At 42.0% G+C, this 22085-nt stretch overlaps 3 protein-coding genes across 3 annotated transcripts; 1 reads left to right on the top strand and 2 right to left on the bottom strand.

Moving 5' to 3' along the window:
- Positions 1–209: 209 nt before the first annotated feature.
- Positions 210–3641, bottom strand: Pate4 (prostate and testis expressed 4). Its single transcript, XM_090319757.1, has 3 exons — positions 3563–3641; positions 615–731; positions 210–331 (listed from the first exon to the last, which is right to left on the bottom strand). The coding sequence occupies exons 1-3, from the start codon at positions 3609–3611 to the stop codon at positions 210–212; spliced, it is 288 nt and encodes a 95-aa protein (XP_090175883.1). The 5' UTR covers positions 3612–3641.
- Positions 3642–11995: 8354 nt separating this feature from the next.
- On the bottom strand, positions 11996–16338 carry Pate3 (prostate and testis expressed 3). Its single transcript, XM_090319826.1, has 3 exons — positions 16272–16338; positions 13047–13169; positions 11996–12120 (listed from the first exon to the last, which is right to left on the bottom strand). The coding sequence occupies exons 1-3, from the start codon at positions 16318–16320 to the stop codon at positions 11996–11998; spliced, it is 297 nt and encodes a 98-aa protein (XP_090175952.1). The 5' UTR covers positions 16321–16338.
- Positions 16339–19106: 2768 nt separating this feature from the next.
- Positions 19107–20505, top strand: Pate2 (prostate and testis expressed 2). Its single transcript, XM_090319761.1, has 4 exons — positions 19107–19158; positions 19301–19324; positions 19899–20027; positions 20369–20505. Exons 1-4 carry the CDS (start codon positions 19107–19109, stop codon positions 20503–20505), a joined length of 342 nt encoding a protein of 113 aa, XP_090175887.1.
- The last annotated feature ends 1580 nt before the right edge of the window (positions 20506–22085 follow it).

The raw sequence follows: 22085 nt of genomic DNA, 5'->3' as shown, positions 1-22085 counted from the left end.
TAGGTTCCTACTACAAGTCTAGAAATTACAAATCAATAGAGGACACAGCTGAGAGTGGAATTGTTTTTGCAATGCTCATGATTTTATAGGCCTCAGAGGTCTTAGGCCACAGTGAAATTAGATGGAGGAAAGGAAGTTGCTCGTGTTGGCTGCTATGTGATTCTGGATCTTGAACAGAAGATGGTTTTCTGCAAGATCTTGTTCTCCATCTAGAAAATATTACATAAGTGTTTTTGACAGCACAGGGTCACATTCATCTCGTCCTCATCGCTGAATTCCTCTTCAACGCAATTTGATTTACACAATTGCTGTGAGTATAGATGCTTTCCTCCTAAAAACAAAGAAGACTGTTGTAATTGCTGGAGGTGACTGTCTTAATCCTGGCTCTCTAAAACTCAGCTGCCAAAAGGAAAAAGCCTTAGCATTGCATTCCCTTTGCTTGCTTCTTGAAGATCATGCTCCCACTAACTGATGCCGAAATCAAATCCTTCCATGAAAAGATGGAAAGAACTCTTCGTTGACCTATCTCCACTTTTGATTCTTTTGTGTTTCCATGGAGAGCAGCTGTGATGATTCTTTGAGGTAATTTGGGAGTCTGCATGAGCCCCACTTACCCTTGTAGTGAACTATGGCTGCACACCACCCATGTTCTTGTGCCGTACAAGTCCCTTGGCCAGCGAAACAGTTAGCTTTACGTGCATACAAGCAGGTATTACAGAGCAGACTTATAGCTGTAGGGCAGAGAGAAAACAGAATATTTCAGCTGGGCTGTGAACCAATGGGAAAAGTGAAGTTATAGCAACAAAAAGAGGCTTTTTAGTATTGCATATGGACTACATTGTCATTCAACTCTATCAGCTGGGATTTGTGGGATTTCTGCTTAAAGTAGTTTCATGAGTTAGGTGACGAGGAGGATCCGAGGATCTCAGATCGCAAGCCAGTCGGAACAGGAAAATCCATTAGAGTTCTATTTCCAATTAACCATCAGAAATCCAGAAGTGGGATGATGGCCCAAAGTGGTAGAGAGCTAGCTATGAGCAGAAATGTTAGGGACAGAGTGAAGACCCTGAGTTCAAGCCCCATAGCCAACAAAAGAAAAAGAAGGATGAAAAGATATAGAAATAATTTAGTCAAATACTTAAAACATCTAGACATGTGGCGGGAAAGATGAGAGAGGAGCCAGGCTCCCCTCTTGCTGTGCAGTTCAAGGTGAACGTGAGGAGCATGCCAAATACAGTTCCTCAGGCACTGGCCATGTGCCTGTCTGTCTCCACTCCAAGGTATTAGCGCTTTTTGTTATTATTTGCTCCAATAAATAAGGCTTCTACAGTCCAACATAGTGAGGTTATTATGATAGAATTTCACTTGTGTGTGAGCACAAGATTATTTTCATAGAAGCAAAATTGCTGGATTAAAAAGAAGAGGGACCAGGAATTTGGCCTAGTGGTAGAGTGCTTACCCAGCAGGCACAAAGACCTGGGTTCGATTCCTCAGTATTACATACATAGAAAAAGCTAGAAGTGGTGCTGTGGCTCAAGTGGTAGAGAGCTAGCCTTGAGAAAGCTCAAGGACAGTGCTCAGGCCCTGAGCTCAAGCCCCATGACTTACAAAAGAAGGAGGAGAAGGAGGAGGAACGGTGGTCATTTTGGTAGACTTTGGCAAATGGTTCTTCAGAGGAAATAAAACTATAACCTCATTTGAAGTACGGAAGGGAAGAAGAAAAACAAGATGCTTGAGAAGGAGTAGGGGGGGAGAAATTGAGAGAAAAACATGGGAAGGGGTATCAATGTTCAAGAAGTAATGTACCCACTACCTGATTAGTGTAACTGTAACCACTCTGTACATCATCCCTACAATAAAATACAATTTAAAATAAAGAACAGTCAGACAAAATACCTGCCATTCATCTACAAAAATATCTATAACCTTGTTACCAATGCTTAGAAAATTCTCTCTTCAGAATGGGAAACTGTAGTAAATTATCAAACTTGTAGATGTTGATAATCTACTAGGGGACATTTTGTATTTGTTGTTCTTTTAAATGGCACTTCTCTTTTATAAGAAATGACAGTGAGCAAGTTTTCATATGCATAATGGCTATTTGTATGCTCCTTCATGTGAAAAGTCAATTTTCTTTACCCTTTTTTTTGTTAGATTGTGGTCTTCTCCTTTTTGATTTTTTAATAGAACTCACGACACATTAGGGATAGTAACTATTTTTCCTGGGATGTGAGTTATCTTTTTGCCTCTTATCACAATGAATATTTTGATCTTTATAGAGTCGAATTTGTTCGTCTTTTTTTCTTCTCCAAGAATTTTGGATTATTTTGAATCATTTTTTAAAAGTCTTTATCATGATTAAATTGATAGAAGAATAAGCCAAACTTTCTCTAAAACCTTTTATGACTTCTATGTTATTAATATGATATTGAAATTGCCATCATATTTGAGATACATTAAGTAGGTAGGAAGCACAAACACTGGTCATTAATTTTCAGGTAGTGATAAGATATATTTGCTATATATTATATTTAAATATATAATATTTCATATCATAGATCTATTATATAATGTTATATATTCATAATATTGCTAATATATTTTATAATATAATATATATTACATTATATATTTGAGTGCTGACTTCCAAAAGGAATAGTGTTTGTTGATACAAGCTAAAGTTCAGAACAGCTATCTGTCTAGAGACACAGAATTGAAAAATGTTCAACACACAGATTGTATTGACATAGACGTGGAGGATCTAACACAGGGGAGAGTCTATCTATAGGGCCAGTCTCAAGTGTTTAATCCCAGTATTTAAAGGTGAATTCCAAAAGGAAATTCAGCAAAACCATCATGAAAAGAAACAACTAGAGAACATGTATGGTGGGGGTATGCCTGTAATCTCAGCATTTGAGAAGTGGAGGTAGGAGAAATATAACTTTGAAGTCAGCCTGGACTATTTGTATACACCCTATCTAGGAATAAAGAGAGAGAAAAGGGAAACTAAAAAAGTATTGGACAAAATACAGGATAAAAGTATATTATGTAGCTGGGCATGGTGGCTCACACCTGTAATCCTAGCTACGCTGGAGGCTGAGATCTGAGGATCTTGGTTAAAGCCAGCCCAGGCACAAAAGACTGAGTTGAGACTCTTATCTTCAATTAATCACTAGAAAACAGGAAGTGGGGCTGTGGCTCCAGGGGTGGGGTGGTAGCCTTGAGCTGAAGAGCTCAGGGACAATGCCCAAGCCCAGAGTTCAAACCCCATGACCCACACACAAAAAAAGTGTGTTATGAATGTGGAAAATGGAAACGGGCAAAGTTTGTTTGCCAAGTCGAGGGGTCTGAAAATTGTTTTCTTCTTTCCCAATGATGAGAACATTTTCTACTTAATTAAGAACATCATATTTTAACCTCTGCAATCATCCAGAGGCTCAGGTTCTACAGAGGCTTCAGGTTTGAGCCCCAATGCCTGGAGACACTGAGTATAGAATAGGACTCCCAAGAGCCCTCCTTCTCTTGTTCCTCCCTCTCCCCACTCCCCATTGTTGAAACTTACTCTCTGGAAAGCAGAGAAGAAATAAGCTCAGGAAGAGTAGTGTTTTCATTTTCTTCTCAGGTAGATGGAAGGTGTTCAGAGTGAGGTGTTGTATAAGGCTAGCCACTAGCTTCCTTTATAAAGCTGGAAGAGGAGGAAGGAGAGTCTGATAAAGGCAAACAACTGAACTGCCCTTCCTTGCTTTCTTCCAAAAAACTAAACTGTGATAACCTGTAGAGTAATGCCTGGCAAGGAAAAGCGTTTGGCTACAGTTGAATTAAATCTCTCCCTTATCTCTTCTCCGGGTATGCAGATATGTGGTGTGTGTGTGTATGTGTGTGTTTTTCTAGAAACATTTATCTGTGTCCTGAGAGGGAAATGTTTGGTTACCTGAGGGCAATAATGTATGAACTTGGATGACAACATAACAGAGGAGTCTGGGAATTTTATGTGTTTATTGATACAGTTAATCCCAATCCTGGAAAAATTTCTTCCATGTTTGGGGGCTTAGGGAAGGGGTGATTCCTTGGGATGTTCAAAAACCCTCCCAGACCCAGGAGACTGGAAGGTTCAGACAGGGGAGGAGATAAAGGGGTGTCTCTGAAATTATTTCAGGTGAGCTCTTCCTTGGGATGTGAAGTCAACTTTCTGTACATTTTCTCAATCTTGACTCTTTTTGTAACAGAGCCAGGATTCTGCTTTATCTCTCAGCGAGATTTCTTCCTTCCAAGGCTGATTCCATCTTTACAACCCTTGTCTCACTGTCTTTGTCCACTGTATCCTTGTTTGTGAGTGGCTTCAGCTAGATAAAGTCTTTGGTACCTACCCTGGCTAATGGGTTTGGACTTCATTTAAAAGCAGCCACCAGAGGCTGGGGATATAGCTCAAATGATAGAATACTTACCTAGCAAGTGTGAGACCCAGAGTTCAAGCTCTAGTATTATCAAAAACAAGAAACAAACCAAAGCAAAGCAACAACAAAATATAGAAACAAACAAAAAAACCAAGCCCCACTCCAAATCCAGCCACCGTGGAAGTATTTTTCTTTTCCCCCTCAGCAATGTCTTTCTTCTTGGGGAAAGCATTTTCTCCCTTTCCTTTTGTCATACCCTTTATCTTACTGAACCCTAATACAATTTGTGTAATAATTCTCATTTCCATGGATAAGAAAATTATCTGAGAGAGAGTCAGTAACATACCTACACTTAACAAGTGGTAGAGAATTTAAATGTTTGATTATCTGTAACAAATTTGTGTTTTGAATAAAAGGAAATATTCTTTCTAGACGGCATAGTTCATGCAGAATTCACTTTTGTTCCCTTGTAAACAAGGTTTGTTTTTTTTTTATTTTTAGCCTCTTGAAACTGCATCATAGTAAACAAGAGACTGAATCCTGTACTCTTGGAGTTCTATACTTTGAATTACTTTTCTATTGCTGCTGTAAAAATCAAATCGTAGCCATGCACTAGGGTCTCGTGCCTGTAATCTTAGCTTTTCAAAAAGCTGAGATCTGAGAACTGTCATTCCAAAGCAATCTCAAGCAAGAAAATCCTGTGAGAATCTTTTTATTTGCAGGGGGGGGGGTGCCAGTCTTGGGGCTTGAACTCAGGGCCAGGACACTGTCCTTGGGCTTTCTCAAGGCTAGTACTCTACCACTTGAGCCACAGCGCCACTTCTGTTTTTTGTTTTTTTTTTTCTGTGTGTGTGGCACCAAGGAATAGAACCCAGGTCTTCATGCATGCTAGGCAAGCACTCTACCACTAAGCCACGCTTCTGGCCTGTGAGAATCTTACATTCATTTACATGGCAGAGCAGCAGCCTTTAGTGAGACACCTAACGGACAGCACCCGAGTTTCGAATTCAAGCCCCTGTACCTGAAAAAAGGAAGTCATAAAATTCACGATGACATACATCTATTATCTGGAGGCTAGGAGTCTTATGAGGCAAAAATACAAATGTTAGCACCTTCTTGCAGTTCCAGGAGAGAAAATGTGTCAGCTTCCCGTAGCCTCATGTATTCCTTGGCTTATGGCTTGTTTCTCCATCATGTCAGTAGTTGTTACTGTCGCCCTGTTGACTTGTCCTGTCGTCAAATCTCTTCCATGAGGACATGTGTGATCGCAAGATAATACAACATAACATCTTCTCTCAAGATCCTTATTGTAATCCCATCTTTGAAGTCTCTTTGGTTCTATGGTAACAATGATAGGTTGCAAAGATAAAGACTTAAAAATCTTGGAGGGAGAGTTATTATTCAACCTACTGCCTAGTTACAGAATCAAGACCAAGGTGCCATTCCCTGGGGCCCTTTAATTGTCCATATACCATTACCCCAGATAAAATGTGTCCTTTCTTTTTTATTCAGGCCTTTACAAGCTTTTCTAACAAATTGTCAGTTTACTTGACATTTCTATTCTTTTACAATTTCCTTTCCTTTCTAGTATCCTTCTTCAAACAGCTGCCTCCTTATTGACTTTCTCTTTCCTTTTCTTCTCCCCCTCCCTCCCTCCCTCCCTCCCTCCCTCCCTCCCTGCCTTCCTTCCCTCCTTCCTTCTTTTCTCCCTTCCTTCCTTCCTTTCTTCTTATGTTGGTACTGGGGCTTCACACTCTTGGTTGAACTTTCACACCTGGTGCACTCCTCTTGAGCCACAACTCCATTTTCAGCTTTTTGCTGGTTAATTGGAGATAACTGTCTCACAGATTTTTCTGCCAGGGCTTGTTTTGAATTGCAGTCTTCAGACATCAGCCTCTTAAAAGCTAAGATTACAGGCTTGACTCAACAGCATCTGGTCTTATTAGCTTTTAAAGTCCTTGACAGATATCCCCCTTTTAAAGGGGCCTTCCCTAGCAGTTTAATTTGATACCTTATATTCCTTTCTAGTGATCTCCGTCACGACATCCCAGTGTCCTTGAGATCCTCAAACAGCTCACAGTAAAGTGGTCAGTGTGGTTTATTAGATCATACATTTGCTAACAAATTGGTCAGTGAGAACGAACTACAGGAATAAAGATATTAGCTCAGCTTTATGAGACTTTATTATAATAGAGATTGAATAGAGGCCTTTGGGTCATAACTCTAGTTATGAGAGGATTAAGATGCACATTCTCGTGGGAATGCCGTGGGAGATTTGGGTAAAGTGCTTTGGATCTTGGTAGAGTCCACTTTGCTATGAGATTTTACAATCACGTGACAGGGAGATAGACCAAGAAAGACACAGTCAGCACCTCCCACAGGGAGACAAAATGTTCTACATGGGACAAAATGTCCTGGAATATTCTGTACCTCTGCCCCTGCTGAGCACAATCAATCTGTCCTGTCCATTTAAAGATAACTTCTGAGTACAGGGGTTGTTGGGGGAGACTGAGAGAATGTTGCTGGTTTCCAAACAGCACATAAGGAAATACCAAGAGCACGAGATGAATGTGGGATTGTAACAAGGAAGATTTTTTTCTTTTCTTCATGGGAGGATAAAGTGGTTTCCTTGTGAAGTGTTTGAGGGTAAAGGGGAAGGATTTTTAAGGTTTGGCCTTTCTTTGTAGAGAACTATATTTTACGACCTCATTACGAATATCTGGGTTTTCCTTCCTACTTGATCTTCAAGGCTGCTGAATCTCATTTCCCTTCATTTCTTTCTCCTCCATTGCAAGGCTTGCTGAGTAACTTGTAGATGGCTTTGGGGAGAAGAGTCCATGGACCTTTCTGCCTGAGCTGCTTCCAGCAATAATCTTTAAATCTCAGCCTCCTAAGTAGCTAGGCTTACAAGTATGAATCACAAACACCTGGGTGTATTTCCTTTACGTTTCTCAATTCTTCCTTTAAAGAATGTTTTCATTCTGTGTGTTTTCTCTGACATATAAAAAAAATCTAGATTTTTAAAAAATGTATGTGGTACCGAGGAATCGAACCCAGGTCTTCATGCATACTAGGCAAGCACTCTACCACTAGGCCAAACTCCTGGCTTCAAAACCTAGATTTTTTAAAGATCTAAAAGTGGACTATTATCAGGAAGGGCAAAGGGACAATGAGGGGAAGGGACAAAAGAAAAATGGGGATGGATATAATCAAAGGGAGTACATGAAAATGTTAGTTTGAAACCATTGTTTTATACAGTTAATGCACACTAATAAAATAGGATAAATAAATAAATAATAGGGAGAAAAGAACACACACCTCTCTCTATCATCTATAAGTTGACAATTCACCCCTCCTGTTTTTCTTTTCTTTTCTTTTTTTTTTGCCAGTCCTGGGCTTGAGCTCAGGGACTGAGTTCTGTCCTTGGGATTTCTCAAGGCTAGAGCTCTACCACTTGAGCCTCAGCACCACTTCCAGCTTTTTCCTATGTATGTGGTGCCGAGGAATTGAACCCGGGTCTTTGTGCATGCTAGGCAGGCACTCTACCACTAGACCAAACTCCTGGCCCCTGTTTTTATTTTCTAGTCCAATTTTATCCCCAAGGCATGGAGTCAATTAACTATTGTATATTTGGTCATTTTTGCTTGACTCTCACTAAACTTTTGGATACAACATGTACTCACGATCCTTAAGCATACGTGGAGAATGCCTTTTAGCCAATATGGTGACCTAATCGCTGGTTGTATGCATTGGCATATGGACATTTCCAGAAGGCATTATGTTATGGACTAGGTCTCTGTTTCCTAAATTAAGACGCTTGTGAGCACCCCCCTTTCCCTAGAATGATTCTTTTTTAATCTGTCTCATCTGCACCCATTTTGCTGATCTATCCTACAATCAACTTGAGGATTTAGCACATTTTCATAGAAGTAGTTTTGTTGAAGTGTTCATGAGATAAAAGTTCTGGGCTTTAGACATCACAAGACAACGGCAGATTATTGAAATCAGTACGTGGTCAGTCTAAATGAACAATAAATGGAAGAATTGCTGCACCCTGTGGTGATTGACACAATCCAGCAGGGGGCACAAGAGAAAGTGTTTCAAAGGCCAGCTTGCTGGAATCTTCACCCCTCTGCTGGACAAGGACTTGCCACAGTTGGTTAAGACCTTCACCTCAGCCATTGCAATGTGGTATGGTCATTCTGAGCTGGCTGTCGTGCAAGTGTGTGATTTGAGGGTAGGTAGGTAATCTCATCTTGTTATGTTCCTGTATTTTATGTTACAATGGGAAAAATAATTAAATAGAAATAGGACACTGCTTGTTCACATTTATAATCCCAGCTACTTCGGGAGGCTGAGATCTGAGGTTCATGGTTCAAAGCCAGCCCAAGCAGGAAAGTCAGGCAGATTCTTATCTCGAATTAACCACCCAAAATTCAGAAGTGGGACTGTGGCTTAAGTGATAGAGTGCAAGTAACCTGAACACAAAAGCTCCGGGACAGTGCCCTGAGTTCAAGCTCCAGGACTGATACCCATACACAAAATTAAATAGAAATATCCACACATTTCAAAATTAGACATAGAATTTTCTTAGGATACTTCTCTGGATACGGTCACAGAATATATAACTTCTTTGAGCAGATACAGACTGCTCTCTTCCTTACTTATATTTCTTCCTAATAGTTCATTCTGTGAATTGTCCATCTCTTTATAATCTTCATTTGCTTCTGCCTTTTTCTCTCTTGGGACATTTATCTTTACTCAGAAATGAATTCTCACATAGGAAAAGCCCCGCTTACCATTTCCTCCTAGATTCATAGATCCATAGTTTGTGGATTTATCTATATTTGATTCAAGCATCCTCTCCTATTCAGTCATCTAGAGACGGGATAGCTCCTTTTTCTCTCCAAAGAGAAAGGCTTCTGAAAGCCCCAGCATATCAGTACCTTGATCTCCTACTTCTAGCAAGCTATGACAGCATGTAAATAGCATCGTGTTAGGAAGCCCTGCCAAACTAACATGGAATCTTGTCACAGAGGTCTGAATCACAGACATGCCTTCTTCCAAGTGCTTGCTGTGGGAAGAGTTGAAGAGTCGAATTTCTGTGTTTCCCAGATGGGAGCACTCAGAGGGAGCACTCTGAGAAGACACAGAGCATTTTTGGGGGGGGATTCTTAAAAGTGACTTAATTTAGCATTGTAATCTTGGAGGTTGTGCCTGATGCTGGGTTTGGTTTTGGAATCTCTTCTAAAGGTTCTAGACCACTGCTTGTAAGCCTCCTAAAAGAAGACTACTTATTTGAAGAATGTGCATCTAGAAAATGAAAGTTCTTACAGGACTGGAAATTTGATTGTGCCAATATTAATTTTTTTAAAAAAAGAAAACACTTGGAGACCCCTAGAAAAAATATCCTTCAAAGTAAGAATATCTGAGCCAAGTTCTGGTATCTCACTGTAATCCTAGCTACTTTGGAGGCTGAGATCTGAGGATGAGGGTTCAAATCCAGCCCGGACATGAAAGCCTGTGAGACTCTCATCTCCAGTTAATCACCAGAAAACTGGAAGTGGTGCTGTGGCTCAAAGTGGTAGAATGCTAGCCTATAGATGAAGAGCTCAAAGTGGTAGAGTGCTAGCCTATAGATGAAGAGCTCAGGGACAGCACCCAGGACCAGAGTTCAAGCCTAACGACTGACAAAAAAAAAAAAAGAAGAAGAAGAAGACCAAAAAACCTGCAGGTGAAGGAAAGACAAAGGGGAGCATCCATGGCTCAGTTGTGGTTACTTCTTGGCAGCCACCTAGTCTTAATGTGTCTTTAAGCTGTTTGTTTCTCTGGTTGTTGCGGCCCAGCTCTCTAACCCTGGCTCTGTGACTCTTACCTCAATGAATCTCCTGGCTATCCATTTACATGAGAAAACCAGTCTGCTCTGAACCTCAGGCCCTCACTTCAAGACCATCTAGAAGACACCATTCTCTGCCTTCTGCCCATCCAATGTGTAAGCCAAATCTAAGCTGAAAATTGATCTTAGGATTGGGGGGGTGGGGGTTTGCCAGGTTCTTTCTCTTCTTCTACCACCCTGCATCCCCTGCAGGCACTGGCTCATGACCCTGCCCAGAAGGTAACCACTGTGGGTAGCCTCTGCTTGAGCAAAGCATCTGAAATCTACTTTGCTAAGGGCTCCATGTGATTTCTGAGACTCCCAGACAACTGTTATTCCCTTGGGCCTTCATATTGGGGAGCAGACAGCACAACAGTTGATCTTGGGGGCAATGTCATAAACCTCATAAAGTTGTGCTGTGTAGCAGTAGATTTTCCTTTTCCTAACTCCCGTTTCTTGTGTAGGAACAGGCGTTGAACTGTATGACTCCTAAGACTGATTCCTTTATTTTGCACCTATGGTAAACTAAGGCCTTCCACAGATCCCCTTAGAAGTGCCTTCCGTGATCAAGACTGCTCAAGGTTAGTTCAAGGGCAATTAGGGAGATGATCAATAGGATTCAGGCAGGAGGCTGCCTTGGGTTGGCCATACAGAAGGAGATTAAGAGTCAATGGCTTTCCAGTAGGATACCGGAAAGTAAGACAATGTCCTGGAGTGGCTCCTGGCTGCCGGAGGAAGCTGGCATCTGAGAAGATGGAGGTGTCAGGGGATCTAGTTGTCTAGGCTCCATTTCCCCTGTGGGCCTAGAAGAGGAACAGGTGGGACCACCCAGAGAAGCACTGTGGTCATCCAGTCACATGCTTCCTTCCTTTCTTCCTATGTGGAGGCCTTCGCGGAGTCCAGCCACACAGCTGCACAATCCGGCCTCACTGCACACTGGAATGGCTCCTGCCTCATCATCAAGAGTACAGGACACTTCTTTTAGAAACTTTGTTTTATCTCATTTCCCCCTGCTGTCCTAGAAAGGGAAAGAAAATAACGAAGAAGCCTAACCCAACATCTAAGCACCCTCTCATCCTCCCTCTGTAGGGGTCAGGGGTGGGTGCAGGTTGATGCCTCTGGGCTGGACAGGAGCAGGCCAGAACAGGACAGCATGTCCTTTATCCTTTGATCTTGGAAAGAGCAATAAAGAACTCGAAGGTTTTTGGATAGGAGCCAGAGTAGTGGGAGATGGCTACAGACTCAGCCTCAGGAATGGACTCAAGAAAGTTCTAGAGGTTCGGATGCCAGAAGTAGGGAATAGAGTACAGGTGGAGCTACTAAGTCCTCCTTTTCCTGAGAGGGAGAGGACCCAGCATGTATCAGCATGCGTCTGTATTTCCAAGAAGCTGCTGGAGTGAGAAGTGTTGAAAGGCTGCCTGAATTGGTGACTGATCTGGAGAGACCGGCGTTCATCTTTCCCAGGATTTCTCCAGTGACTGACTTCTGCATTTCCTGCCCAGTTATAGGCCTCATATTCTCTATATAAGGTCACATCTAAATGCCGTTAACACCCTCCCACACACACACACAAGTCACAAGCCACATCTGCTGTCAACCATGATGTTTGTTGACAAGAATTTGCAATTTTGATGGGCTGACCTCCAATGACAATTCTTCCCCTCCAGCCTCGTGGGAAGCTAGGATTCCAAGGATGTGCCCTCACACCTGGCCAGGATCAAATATCCTAGATTCGAATGTTACAACGGTGTTTATGGCAGCATTTATGCACGTAAGTCCGATTGTTGAAGCTGTATTTCAAGTTGTGGCAGAACTTCTGACACACCATATATGTCACTTGGAGAACATCATCTGTAGTAGAAAAACAGAGTTAAAAAAGAAAAGCCAGGTGGATGCGGTAGCTCACGCCTGAAATCCTAGCTACTCAGGAGGCTGAGGTCTGAGGATCCAGGTTCAAAGCCAGCCTGGGCACAAAAAGACCTGAGACTCTTACCTTCAATTAACCTCTAGAAAAATAGGAAGTGGGGCTCTGCTTAAGCATAGGGAGGTAGCCTTGAGCTGAAGAGCTCAGGGACAACGCCCAGGCCAAGGTTAAGCTCTATGACCCACACACAAAGGAAGAAAAGAAGAAGAAGAAGAAGAAGAAGAAGAAGAAGAAGAAGAAGAAGAAGAAGAAGAAGAAGAAGAAGAAGAGGAAGAAGGAGGAGGAGGAGGAGGAGGAGGAGGAGGAGGAGGAGGAGGAGGAGGAGGAGGAAGAAGAAGAAAAGCCAGTGATCTAGGTTTCCAAGGCAGACCAGATTCGGCATCAAACAGGTAAGCATAGAGCAGATCGCCAAGAGGACAAATGTTTACACTCCAAGAGGTCCAGCGCGGAAATCTGGTTCAGGACTGAATTATTGGTCATTTGTTGTTTTAGCATGTATTTGTTGTACAGGGAATTTCATTGTGATGTTTCCACATGTGCATATTAACCATTCAACTCTGCACATCTTATTTTGTTCCTTTTCCCACAAAAAGATTAGCAAAAGTACTGTGAGGTTTTCCAAAGTCATTTCTGTTTGGCCATCTTTCCTAGGAATATAGACTCCTTGCCTCTTTCTTCTATCCCATACTCTCATATCCTCTTCTGTCTGTGTGTGACCATGCTCAGAAGCTTTTACACCTTGGTGCATTCTCCCAGCCGGCCTCAGTCTAAGATGTAAAATGGAGTCTAAGATGGAGTGCTCTGCTGAGAATTCTAAGGTTTGTGTACTACTGCCCCAGACACTCTGACTTACACTGGTAGATCTTCAGGCTCATGCAGGACTCGTGCTCCTGAGCAACACAGATGCCATAGCCTCTTCTGCAGTGGTCTGTCTGGGTACGAAGATGGCATGTTGCACACGTCAGCGATGTTGCTGCTGGAGAGACCACAGAGCTTGATGTGAGATGGGAAATTGGGATTGGAGTTGCAACTGGAAATAAGAGATTTGGGGTGCAGGGGGTATGTGGAGTGATCAGCAGATAGATAGTGGATGAAGAGCTGGTGGCAGAGTACCTAGGTAAGTGAATAGTAGGACTTTTGAGCAGCTCCTTGTCTCAGTGATGGTTAGAAAACGCCATAAACAAATTCCAGTTCTAAAACAGCCTTTTCAATCAACATAACTGAGTAAAAAATTAGCTTCCCTGTAGTTGGTTTCTCTTGCTTAAAAATGGTGTTATTAGCTGAATGTCAGTGGATAATGCCTGTAATCATAGCTACTGAAGAGGCTGAGATCTGAGGGTCACAGTTCAAAGCTAGCCAGACTCATCTCCAATTAATCACACACACACAAAAAAGTGGAGATGTAGTAGGGTGCTATCCTTGAGAGCTCAGGGACAGCAGCTCAGGCTCTGGGTTCAAGCCTTAGGACCAGCACATAGACACAGACATAGGCACACACACACACGCACACGCACACACACACACACGTACTTACCCATATGACCATACTAACGCCTATTTACATTCACATTCCTGTTAAATAAGCCAGGTCAGCATTAAATGCACTCTGTGTGTGTGTGTGTGTGTGTGTGTGTGTGTGTGTGTGTGTGTGTCCCCTGGGGCGGGAACTCATAGTCTGGGTACTATCCCTCTGCTTTTTTGCTCACAACTGGTATTCTATCACTTAAGCCACAACTTTACTTTTGGCTTTTATGAAATTATATTCTTATTATCTTTAAGTCATTGTTGAAAGGAATTCCCAGTCAACAAGTTAGTTTATCAGAACAGTGCATCTTGATCAGTGTCACCTTTTTCTCATTCTCACCCATCTGCTCCAGCCCCGTCTTGCCCCTCAATTTTCTTACTTTCACAGGATAGCATTGAATATTATGATTGCATTCTCTCCCCTTGCTTCCTCTTTTCAATTTTAAAAACGTATTTCATTTTATTGTAAAAGTGATGTACATAGGGGTTAGAGCTTCATAAGTAAGGTAATGAGTACATTTCCTGTTGAACATTGTTACCCCTCCCTCATTTTTCTCCCACTTTCCATCCCCCCCCACTCCACTTTCCCCTCCCCAAGTTGTAAAGTTCATTTCCAACATAGTGTCTTGTGAGTATTACCATTGCATTGGTCACCCTTTATCCTTTGTCTCACCATTTTGTATTTCCCTTCCCTTCTCAAATCAGATAAACATATATACAAGACAGAGGGTACCAAAATTAAAGACAAACAAAAAACAGTGACAACAGGAGCAGGGGCAGGGGGAGGGCAGGGAATGAAAGAAAAAGAAGTAACTTCACAGAGTACATTGAAAACAAACACAAGAACAACCCCCCCATCATTTCCATATCTTGGAGTTTATTTTGATTAGCATCATTTTATGAGGTCATATGTACATTGCTATTGAACTGTGATCCTCTGCCAGGACTATCCTAGGCTATACTAAATTATTACAAGTGAGGGAAACCATGAGCCTATATTTCTTTGGGTCTGGGTTACTTTACTTAGTGTGATTTTTTTTCCAGGTCTTCGTATGTCCTTATGAATAAGGCAATGCAATGATGGAAGCATGGAATTCCATTGTGAGTATATACTACATTTTCTTGATCCATTTCTCCACTGAGGAACATCTGGGTTGCTTCCATATCTTAGCTATGGTAATGCTGCAATGAACATGGTTGTGCTAATTCGTTTCCTTTTTATATTCTTCCCCTCACCCCTTGACCTCCTCCACATCTTTCATGTGCCAGTTTCCTGGTATTTACTTTGTTGGACTGTGAGTGTTCGGGTTTTTTTTTTTTAATTTATTATTAGATCTCACGGACTTTCTTGCCTGGGTAGTCTTCAAACCATAATCCTCAGACCTTAGTCTCCTGAGTAAGCTACGAGCCACCGGCCCTGACTTGAAATTTGAAACATGTTACCTGAGATAGTGACATTATGATGTTTTTTTGTTGTATATCATTGCTTGGATATTATTAGTTGATTTATTATATTTTGAGCTGCAAATGGAATTTTTTTGAAAAGACCTCATGAATTATACCGTCGCTCCTGACACCCTTCATGAAGGTTTATGCAGGTAAATCATTGAAATACAGTCAATTAAAGAAAAAGCTGCTTCCCCGATGCTGAAGTAAGAAAGAAAAAGAGTATTTTTATGGAGCATCTTATTTGATCCTGATCTGATTTAAACCCTCTAAAAACCATTGTCTAATTGACAACCGACAGAAGCGAACAGAAAGGGTGACGCTGATCAAGAGGCATTGTACTTATAAACGGACATGTTCAATTGAATCCCTTCTGCACAACTACTGAAAGGAAATTTTTAAAAATAAACGAAAATATGAGGCCTGGAGTTTGGCCTAGTGGTAAGAGTGCTTGCCTAGTGTGCATGGAGACCTGCTTTCAATTCCTTGGTGACACATATATAAAAAAAAGCTAGAAATGCTGCTGTGGCTCAAGTGGTAGAGCTTTAGCCCAGGACAGTGCTCAGGCCCTGAGTTCAAGCCCCAGGACCAACAAAAAAAAAAAACACCAATATAGAATTAATGAGTGGCTAACCTATATTTTACAAAATCTGATTCCAGGGCATTCAGAATCCCCTTTCTGAAATATAATTGTAATATCAAAGTCTCGGAATGGGTATCAGAACAAATGTCTAAGATGAAACCAATGGCAGAATTACCTACTACAGAATAGCCAATTCACTCAGCAAGTGGATGTGGATTTATCTGTAGAACTTTACTCACAGATTTATCCAAAGAATGTAGATTGATGAGCAGAAAAGATTGGCCCTATGAGCATGTTTCAGGTTATGAGAATGGTAGGATTTGAGGAAAGATGCAGGATGTGTAGGAACAGGCGAAGGATGAAAACGCCCAGGAAAACTGGCAGAGAAGACAGAAGGAGCATCCTCAATGCAGGCTCTGCCATTCTTCGGCCCAGTGTGACCAAGGTCTAGTCCTGAATGCCGCTGGCCGTGCATGTGAGATCCCTACCTCCTGTCACCGAGACTCCTCAGGCCTTGAGACTCACCCACAATGAGGCAGAAGAGGGAGAAGAGCAATAAGAAGTGTTTGTTCATCCTGACCCAGCAGTCTCTGGTGCAGGAGGCTTTGGGAGGAAGTTTTCTCCTTTGCCCTAGGAGAGTGATTTATTATTCATGCTTCAGGGGAGCACGGAGTTTCTAGTCATACAAGGTTTTCTTCTCAGAGCTCATGGTCACTGGTTGTCCTCCCCCAAAGGGCCACAAACACAATTAATAAATGCTGGAGTTTTCATTGAGATAACTTCCATTTTAATACAATGTTTCTTTTTTTAAAAAAAAATTTGTCTTGGTCCTGGGACTTGAACTCAGAGCCTGGGCCCTGTTCTTGACCTGGGAGTGTGTGTGTGTGTGTGTGTGTGTGTGTGTGTGTACCTAATTGGAGATGAGAGTCTCATGGACTTTCCTGCCCATTCTGGCTTTGTACTGTGAGCCTCAGATTTCAGCCTCCTGAGTAGTTAAGGATTACAGATATGTGCCACTAATACCTTGCTTGTAATCTTTATCATAGTAATTATAGTTGTCCATAGGTGCTTGGCTCCACGAGTTTCCAAAGATATGAAAACACACAGAGATTCTCACCATATAAAATGAGTAGTATTTACATAAAGATACATGCACATTCTTACATATTCTTTATTTTTATTTTTCTTGTCAGTAGATCACCAGCCTTGAGCAAGAAGCTAAAGGAAAACTCTCAGGCTAAGTTCAAGTCCCAGTGCCAGCACAAAGAAAATCATTTATTTTTATCAACAATATCAAAACTGTCATTTCACCTGTTCTCTCTCTTGTTCTCTGCTCCCCACACCTCTTCTTCCACTGTCTTGCTGATTAAGTTACATTATGACCACTTAAAATATTTGTGACACTTCACTGTCTAGCTATACTATTTAGATACCATTTCATCTTATTTCTTTGTAGAGCTGCCTAAGGAGTACATTCCATTTTTAACATTTTTATTGATGTTATAAAGGCATATAGATACAGTTACATAAGTCAGGTAATGAGTACATTTCTTTTTAGGCAATGTCACTCCTTTCCTTGCTCTCTACCAATTTTTTTTTCTGCTCCTGGGGCTCGAACTCAGGGCCTGGGCACTGTCCTTGGACACCTTGTATTCAAGGCCAGTACTTTACCATTTGAGCCACAGCGCCACGCCTAGCTTTTTCTAGGATGAGGTACCAAGGAATCTAACCCCAGGGCTTCATGCATGAGAGGAAGCACTCTACCACTAGGTTACGCCCCTGGCACTCTCCCAGGTTTTTTCTCCCATTCTCACTCCACATTCCATTTTTGAATGTAAAAATGCTTTCTTCTTATTCTTTTGGGACCCTAGCAAATGACAAATCTCATTTTCACACCTTTATTCTAATTTTTTTTTTTGGCCAGGGCTTGAACTCAGGGCCTGAGTACGTGGGCTCTGTGAAGGCTAGTGTCTACCATTTCCAGCTTTTTCCTATGTATGTGGTACCAAGGAGCTGAACCTGGGTTTTCATGCATGCTAGGCAAGCACTCTACCACTAGGCCAAACTCCTGGTCCTACTCTAATTTTTTTTTTTAAACCAGTCTGGGAAACTTGCTTGCTCTGTGGCCAATGGACTGGGGGCATTCAAAATTGGACGTCATTAATTTATCCTACAAATATTATTGAGTATTTTTGTATGTTCCAAGCTTCCAGCAGCAGGGAATGCTGTGATAAATAAAATAAAACCTTAAAAAGTAGGAGAAAACGAGGGAGGGATAACATTGTTCAAAAAGAAATGTACTCATAGTTTATGAAACTGTAACCCCTCTATCCTTCACCTTTACAATACAATGTAAATTAAAAAAAAAAAAACCTCTGCTTTGTTTTAGCGGAGGTGCAGGGAAGTAAGATTGCTATGAAAAGAAAAAACAAAGCCAGGCATTGGTGCCTCACACCTGTAATCTTAGCTACCCAGAAGGCTGGGAATCACAGTGGGAGCCAGCCTGGGGAGGAAAGTCTATGAGAGCAACAACCTTGAGTGAGAAAGGCTAAGGGACAGCGCCCGCTGAGTTCAAGCCCCAGTACAGGCAATAAAATAATATAATGATTACACAAGAAAAAAGATGGAAGCCAGAGGCTGACGTTTTCTAGAGACTGATGAGGAAGTACTGTCCTGTCTTAGAAAGTGATTAATAAGCACGGAGAATGTGTCAGGACAGGACGTTGCAGAGGTAGCCATTGTTTAGAACTGGGAAGGCCCTGTAGGCTCTGAGAGCTTTTACTTTGCTTCTACATGTGATGTGAAGTCATCAGAAGGTTGTGAGCAGGGATGTGATATGCATGACTTATAAAATTGGTCTCTAACAGCTTCCTGGAGAAGTCATTGCAAAAGAGCACAGTAAAAAAGGGAGGCAAAAAAAAAAAGGATAAATATAACTGTTGTTTGGGCTAGACAGATGTTGACATTAGAGTTGATTATGGTTGTGGCAGTAAAAATGAGCCCAGATGTGAAGTCAGCAGGTAGACTAGATAAAAATAATTCCTGTCAGATGAGACAAAAGGGTCTTATCTTAAAAAGAAAATATATCCCACATGTCCTGGGATCTGAGACACAGGAATAGGAGCAGGAAAGTCATTATGGTATTATCTTTTGAGGACTTGGGCAAAATCAAAGTGACCATACTCTTTGGATTTCTGTGAGAGAATCAGACATGGGCGGTTTGGTCCTGGGAAGGTGGAGGTACTGTCTGTCCTTGGACACTTATGATTTTATGATTCAGATGAATAGCCCAAGGACAGATCACAAGAGGAAAACAATCAGTACCTTCTGAAAAAGGCTGCGTATGACAGAAATCCCAGGATGCGCTTTCTGTTTCTGCTGGGCCCAGTCTTGCTGCTCTGCTTAGATGAGGGTAAGTCTTAGAGGTAACAGGAGAGCCGATGATTGGGTATGGACAGACAGATGCCGAGGAAAGAGAAATTCCCTAAATTGGATCTTGGGGCTATGGCAGGTGTCTGTGAGAGGATAACAAGATTTTTCTCTTCTCTTCACAGGTGAGTCCCAGAACGCTCTAAAAGGTATGGGCATGATTGGTTTCAAGACTTTAGGGGGGGCAGATAAACCTACTGGTAATATCCTGTTTTCAGACATAAACCTAACTTCCATTGTAAGAGAGGGTGATAATCCATTCTTGCTAGAGAATCCCAGGGATTATCTTTATCTAGACACCTTTACTCCATTTCTTGAAACTAGCAAGTTAAAAAAGATCATTTGAGGGCAGGGAGTTTGGCCTAGTGGTAGAGTGCTTGCCTAGCATGCATGAAGACCCGGGTTCGATTCCTTGGTACCACATACATAGAAAAAAGCCAGAAGTGGTGCTGAGGCTCAAGTGGTAGAGCTCTAGCCTTGAGAAAGTCCAAGGACAGTGCTCAGGCCCTGAGCTCAAGCCCAGGACTGGCAAAAAAAAAATCATTGAAAAAGATACATAACATTGGATTTCTGTCTGCACAGGTGATCTCTCACAATCTTATCAAAGGGATTCTAATCCAAGATTAGGATCACTAGGCCATAGTAAACACCTACAGGCAGGCCTCTAAGTCCAGAGAATCTTCCAGACCATCTCCTCTAAGCTTCTCTTTCTGTATCTGGCAGATACTTCAGTCATATGCTTCAGATGTAAACGGTATCACCTTGGGTTATGCTATGATATCATGAATTCCTGCAAACTACACCATAAACAGTCCTGTGCTACTGAGAACTTCTACATCCTCTCACAAAAAGGTAACAGGCGATGTGGCGCACAGCATCATGAGGAAAGACCATTGTCTTCCGGTGGGAGGGTGTGACGCTCTCTTGAGTGGGTGAATGAATAGTAGAGTCTTATTAGAAGAGATGGCCCATGTTGACTCTTCCTCAAGACAATGTTGATGGGAAGCGAGTGTAGTGTCCTCCATCCGAGAACAACATCTATCCTCTGGGTCTGGAATTGGCAGAATTCACTTGGTAGCTGTTTGGGGAGGAGAGCTACGGGAGGGAAGATCTGCAGATAGGTTCTTCTCAGGAATACGGCAGGAGAAAATGGAATCATCCCACTTGTGTTCTTTCCTCTTTCATCTTCTCAGGGAGAAGTATGTATCATTATTCAAAACTGTCTTGTATGACCAACTGTGAGGACATCAACTTCTTGGGTTTTGAGAAGAGAGTAGAACTCATCTGTTGTAAACATAGCAGCTACTGCAACCTCCCTGCTGGTGGCTAGGTCTACATTGTTCCTAGATTCGCTTTCTTTCACTTACTACCTTCTTTAACTCTTTTCCCAAAGCCTGTATTTTACTCCTCCCCTCCTAATCTGCCTTACGTAGGAAGAAAGCCAGCTGGGAGTCAAATGGAGAAGCATTCATAAGAGAAACAGGGAAGAGAGATCAGCTTTGTTTTATGATGAAACACTAGACTGGATCTTTTCAAATCCATCTGATTCGTGTCTGGAATGAAGTTCTGGTTTGCTCTGCCACAAGAAGAGTCTTACCTGCTTACTTAGAATCTCCTCTATGAACATGAAAATTTGGGGGTGGCCAGAATAACCCCAAGATTGTACCAAGAATTTTGTAGCCATCCTCTCTTCATCTACAACCATTCTTGAGATTAGGATTGTCTTTGGATGAGCCTCAAAAGATCCTGGCATTGATAGGCACTCATGGCCCATGCCTGTAATCCTGGTTGCTCAGGAGACTAAGATCTGAAGATCGTGGTTCAAAGGCAGCTCAGGCAAGAAAGTCTGTGAGATGAATATCTACAATTAACTCTCCACCCCCCCACACACAATCTAGAAATGGAGTTGTGGCTCAATTTATAGTGTGCTAGTTCAAGTCCCTGATCAGGTACCAAAAAATGTTCCTGGCATAATACTTTTCCCATGGGTTCAGAAAGTAGGAGACAGCTAACCTTAGTTTCCCACTTTGATATGATCCAACTCGTCCTCTGGTAGAGTTATTCAGATAACCTCAGGCCAGAAAACAGATCGAAAGACATAAGGATGGGGCATGTTGAGGACACTAGTTTGGAGAAACTATGGTTTGAGAGACAGGTTAGTATGAGTGGAATTGGCTTGAATGATCACAGCCCTGGCTGGCCAGCTCAGCTTGGTGTGTGATGGGATAGGGAGAGAGGTCTTGTGGGGAAATAGCTACTTGGTTCTTCTCATGGGAGTGGGGGAAAATGTGAGGGGCTTTCAGTGACAGTTGAAGACATGTGTAGAACAAGAGTGAAGTTTGGAGAACAATGGACCCTATATTCAGTGAACCAAGTTATGAGCAGCCCAAGTTAAGGTAGCAGAAAGGTAACAGCCCTGGGAATAGTAACAGGAAGACACTGAAGGAAACAAACAAAGAGAGAACCAGCTTCCTGGGATAGAGAAACATGGCATTTTGGGCCAAGCGGCCACAGCTATTCCTGGACCTCAATTCCCATGAGGTTTTTCTATTTTTCTTCTTGTATTATGTCACCTCAAATTCTTAAATGAAACAAGTGACCTTTTACTTGAGGAACTGAGTTCTTTTTTCTCTCCCTTTCCTTCTTTCCTTCCTTCTCTTCCCTTCCCTTCCGTTCCCTTTCCCTTCCTTCCTTCCTTCCTTCCTTCCTTCCTTCCTTCCTCCCTCCCTCCCTCCCTATCTCCCTTCCTTCCCTCCTTCCTTCTTTTTTAAATGCTGGCACTGGGCTTAAGCTCAAGGTCTATGCCTCTTGTTTAGCTTTTTGGCTTAATGCTAATGCTTTACCACATTAAGGCACCACTCCATTTCTGGCTTTTTGTGTGTGTGTTTCATTGGAGATTTTCCTGCCTGG

Source organism: Megascapheus bottae, chromosome 27 (assembly GCF_031878675.1).
Source record: "Megascapheus bottae isolate mThoBot1 chromosome 27, mThoBot2.hap1, whole genome shotgun sequence".
NCBI lineage: Eukaryota > Metazoa > Chordata > Mammalia > Rodentia > Geomyidae > Megascapheus > Megascapheus bottae.
The sequence above is the reverse complement of the archived record's forward strand: the minus strand, read 5'-3'. Positions and strand labels throughout refer to the sequence as shown.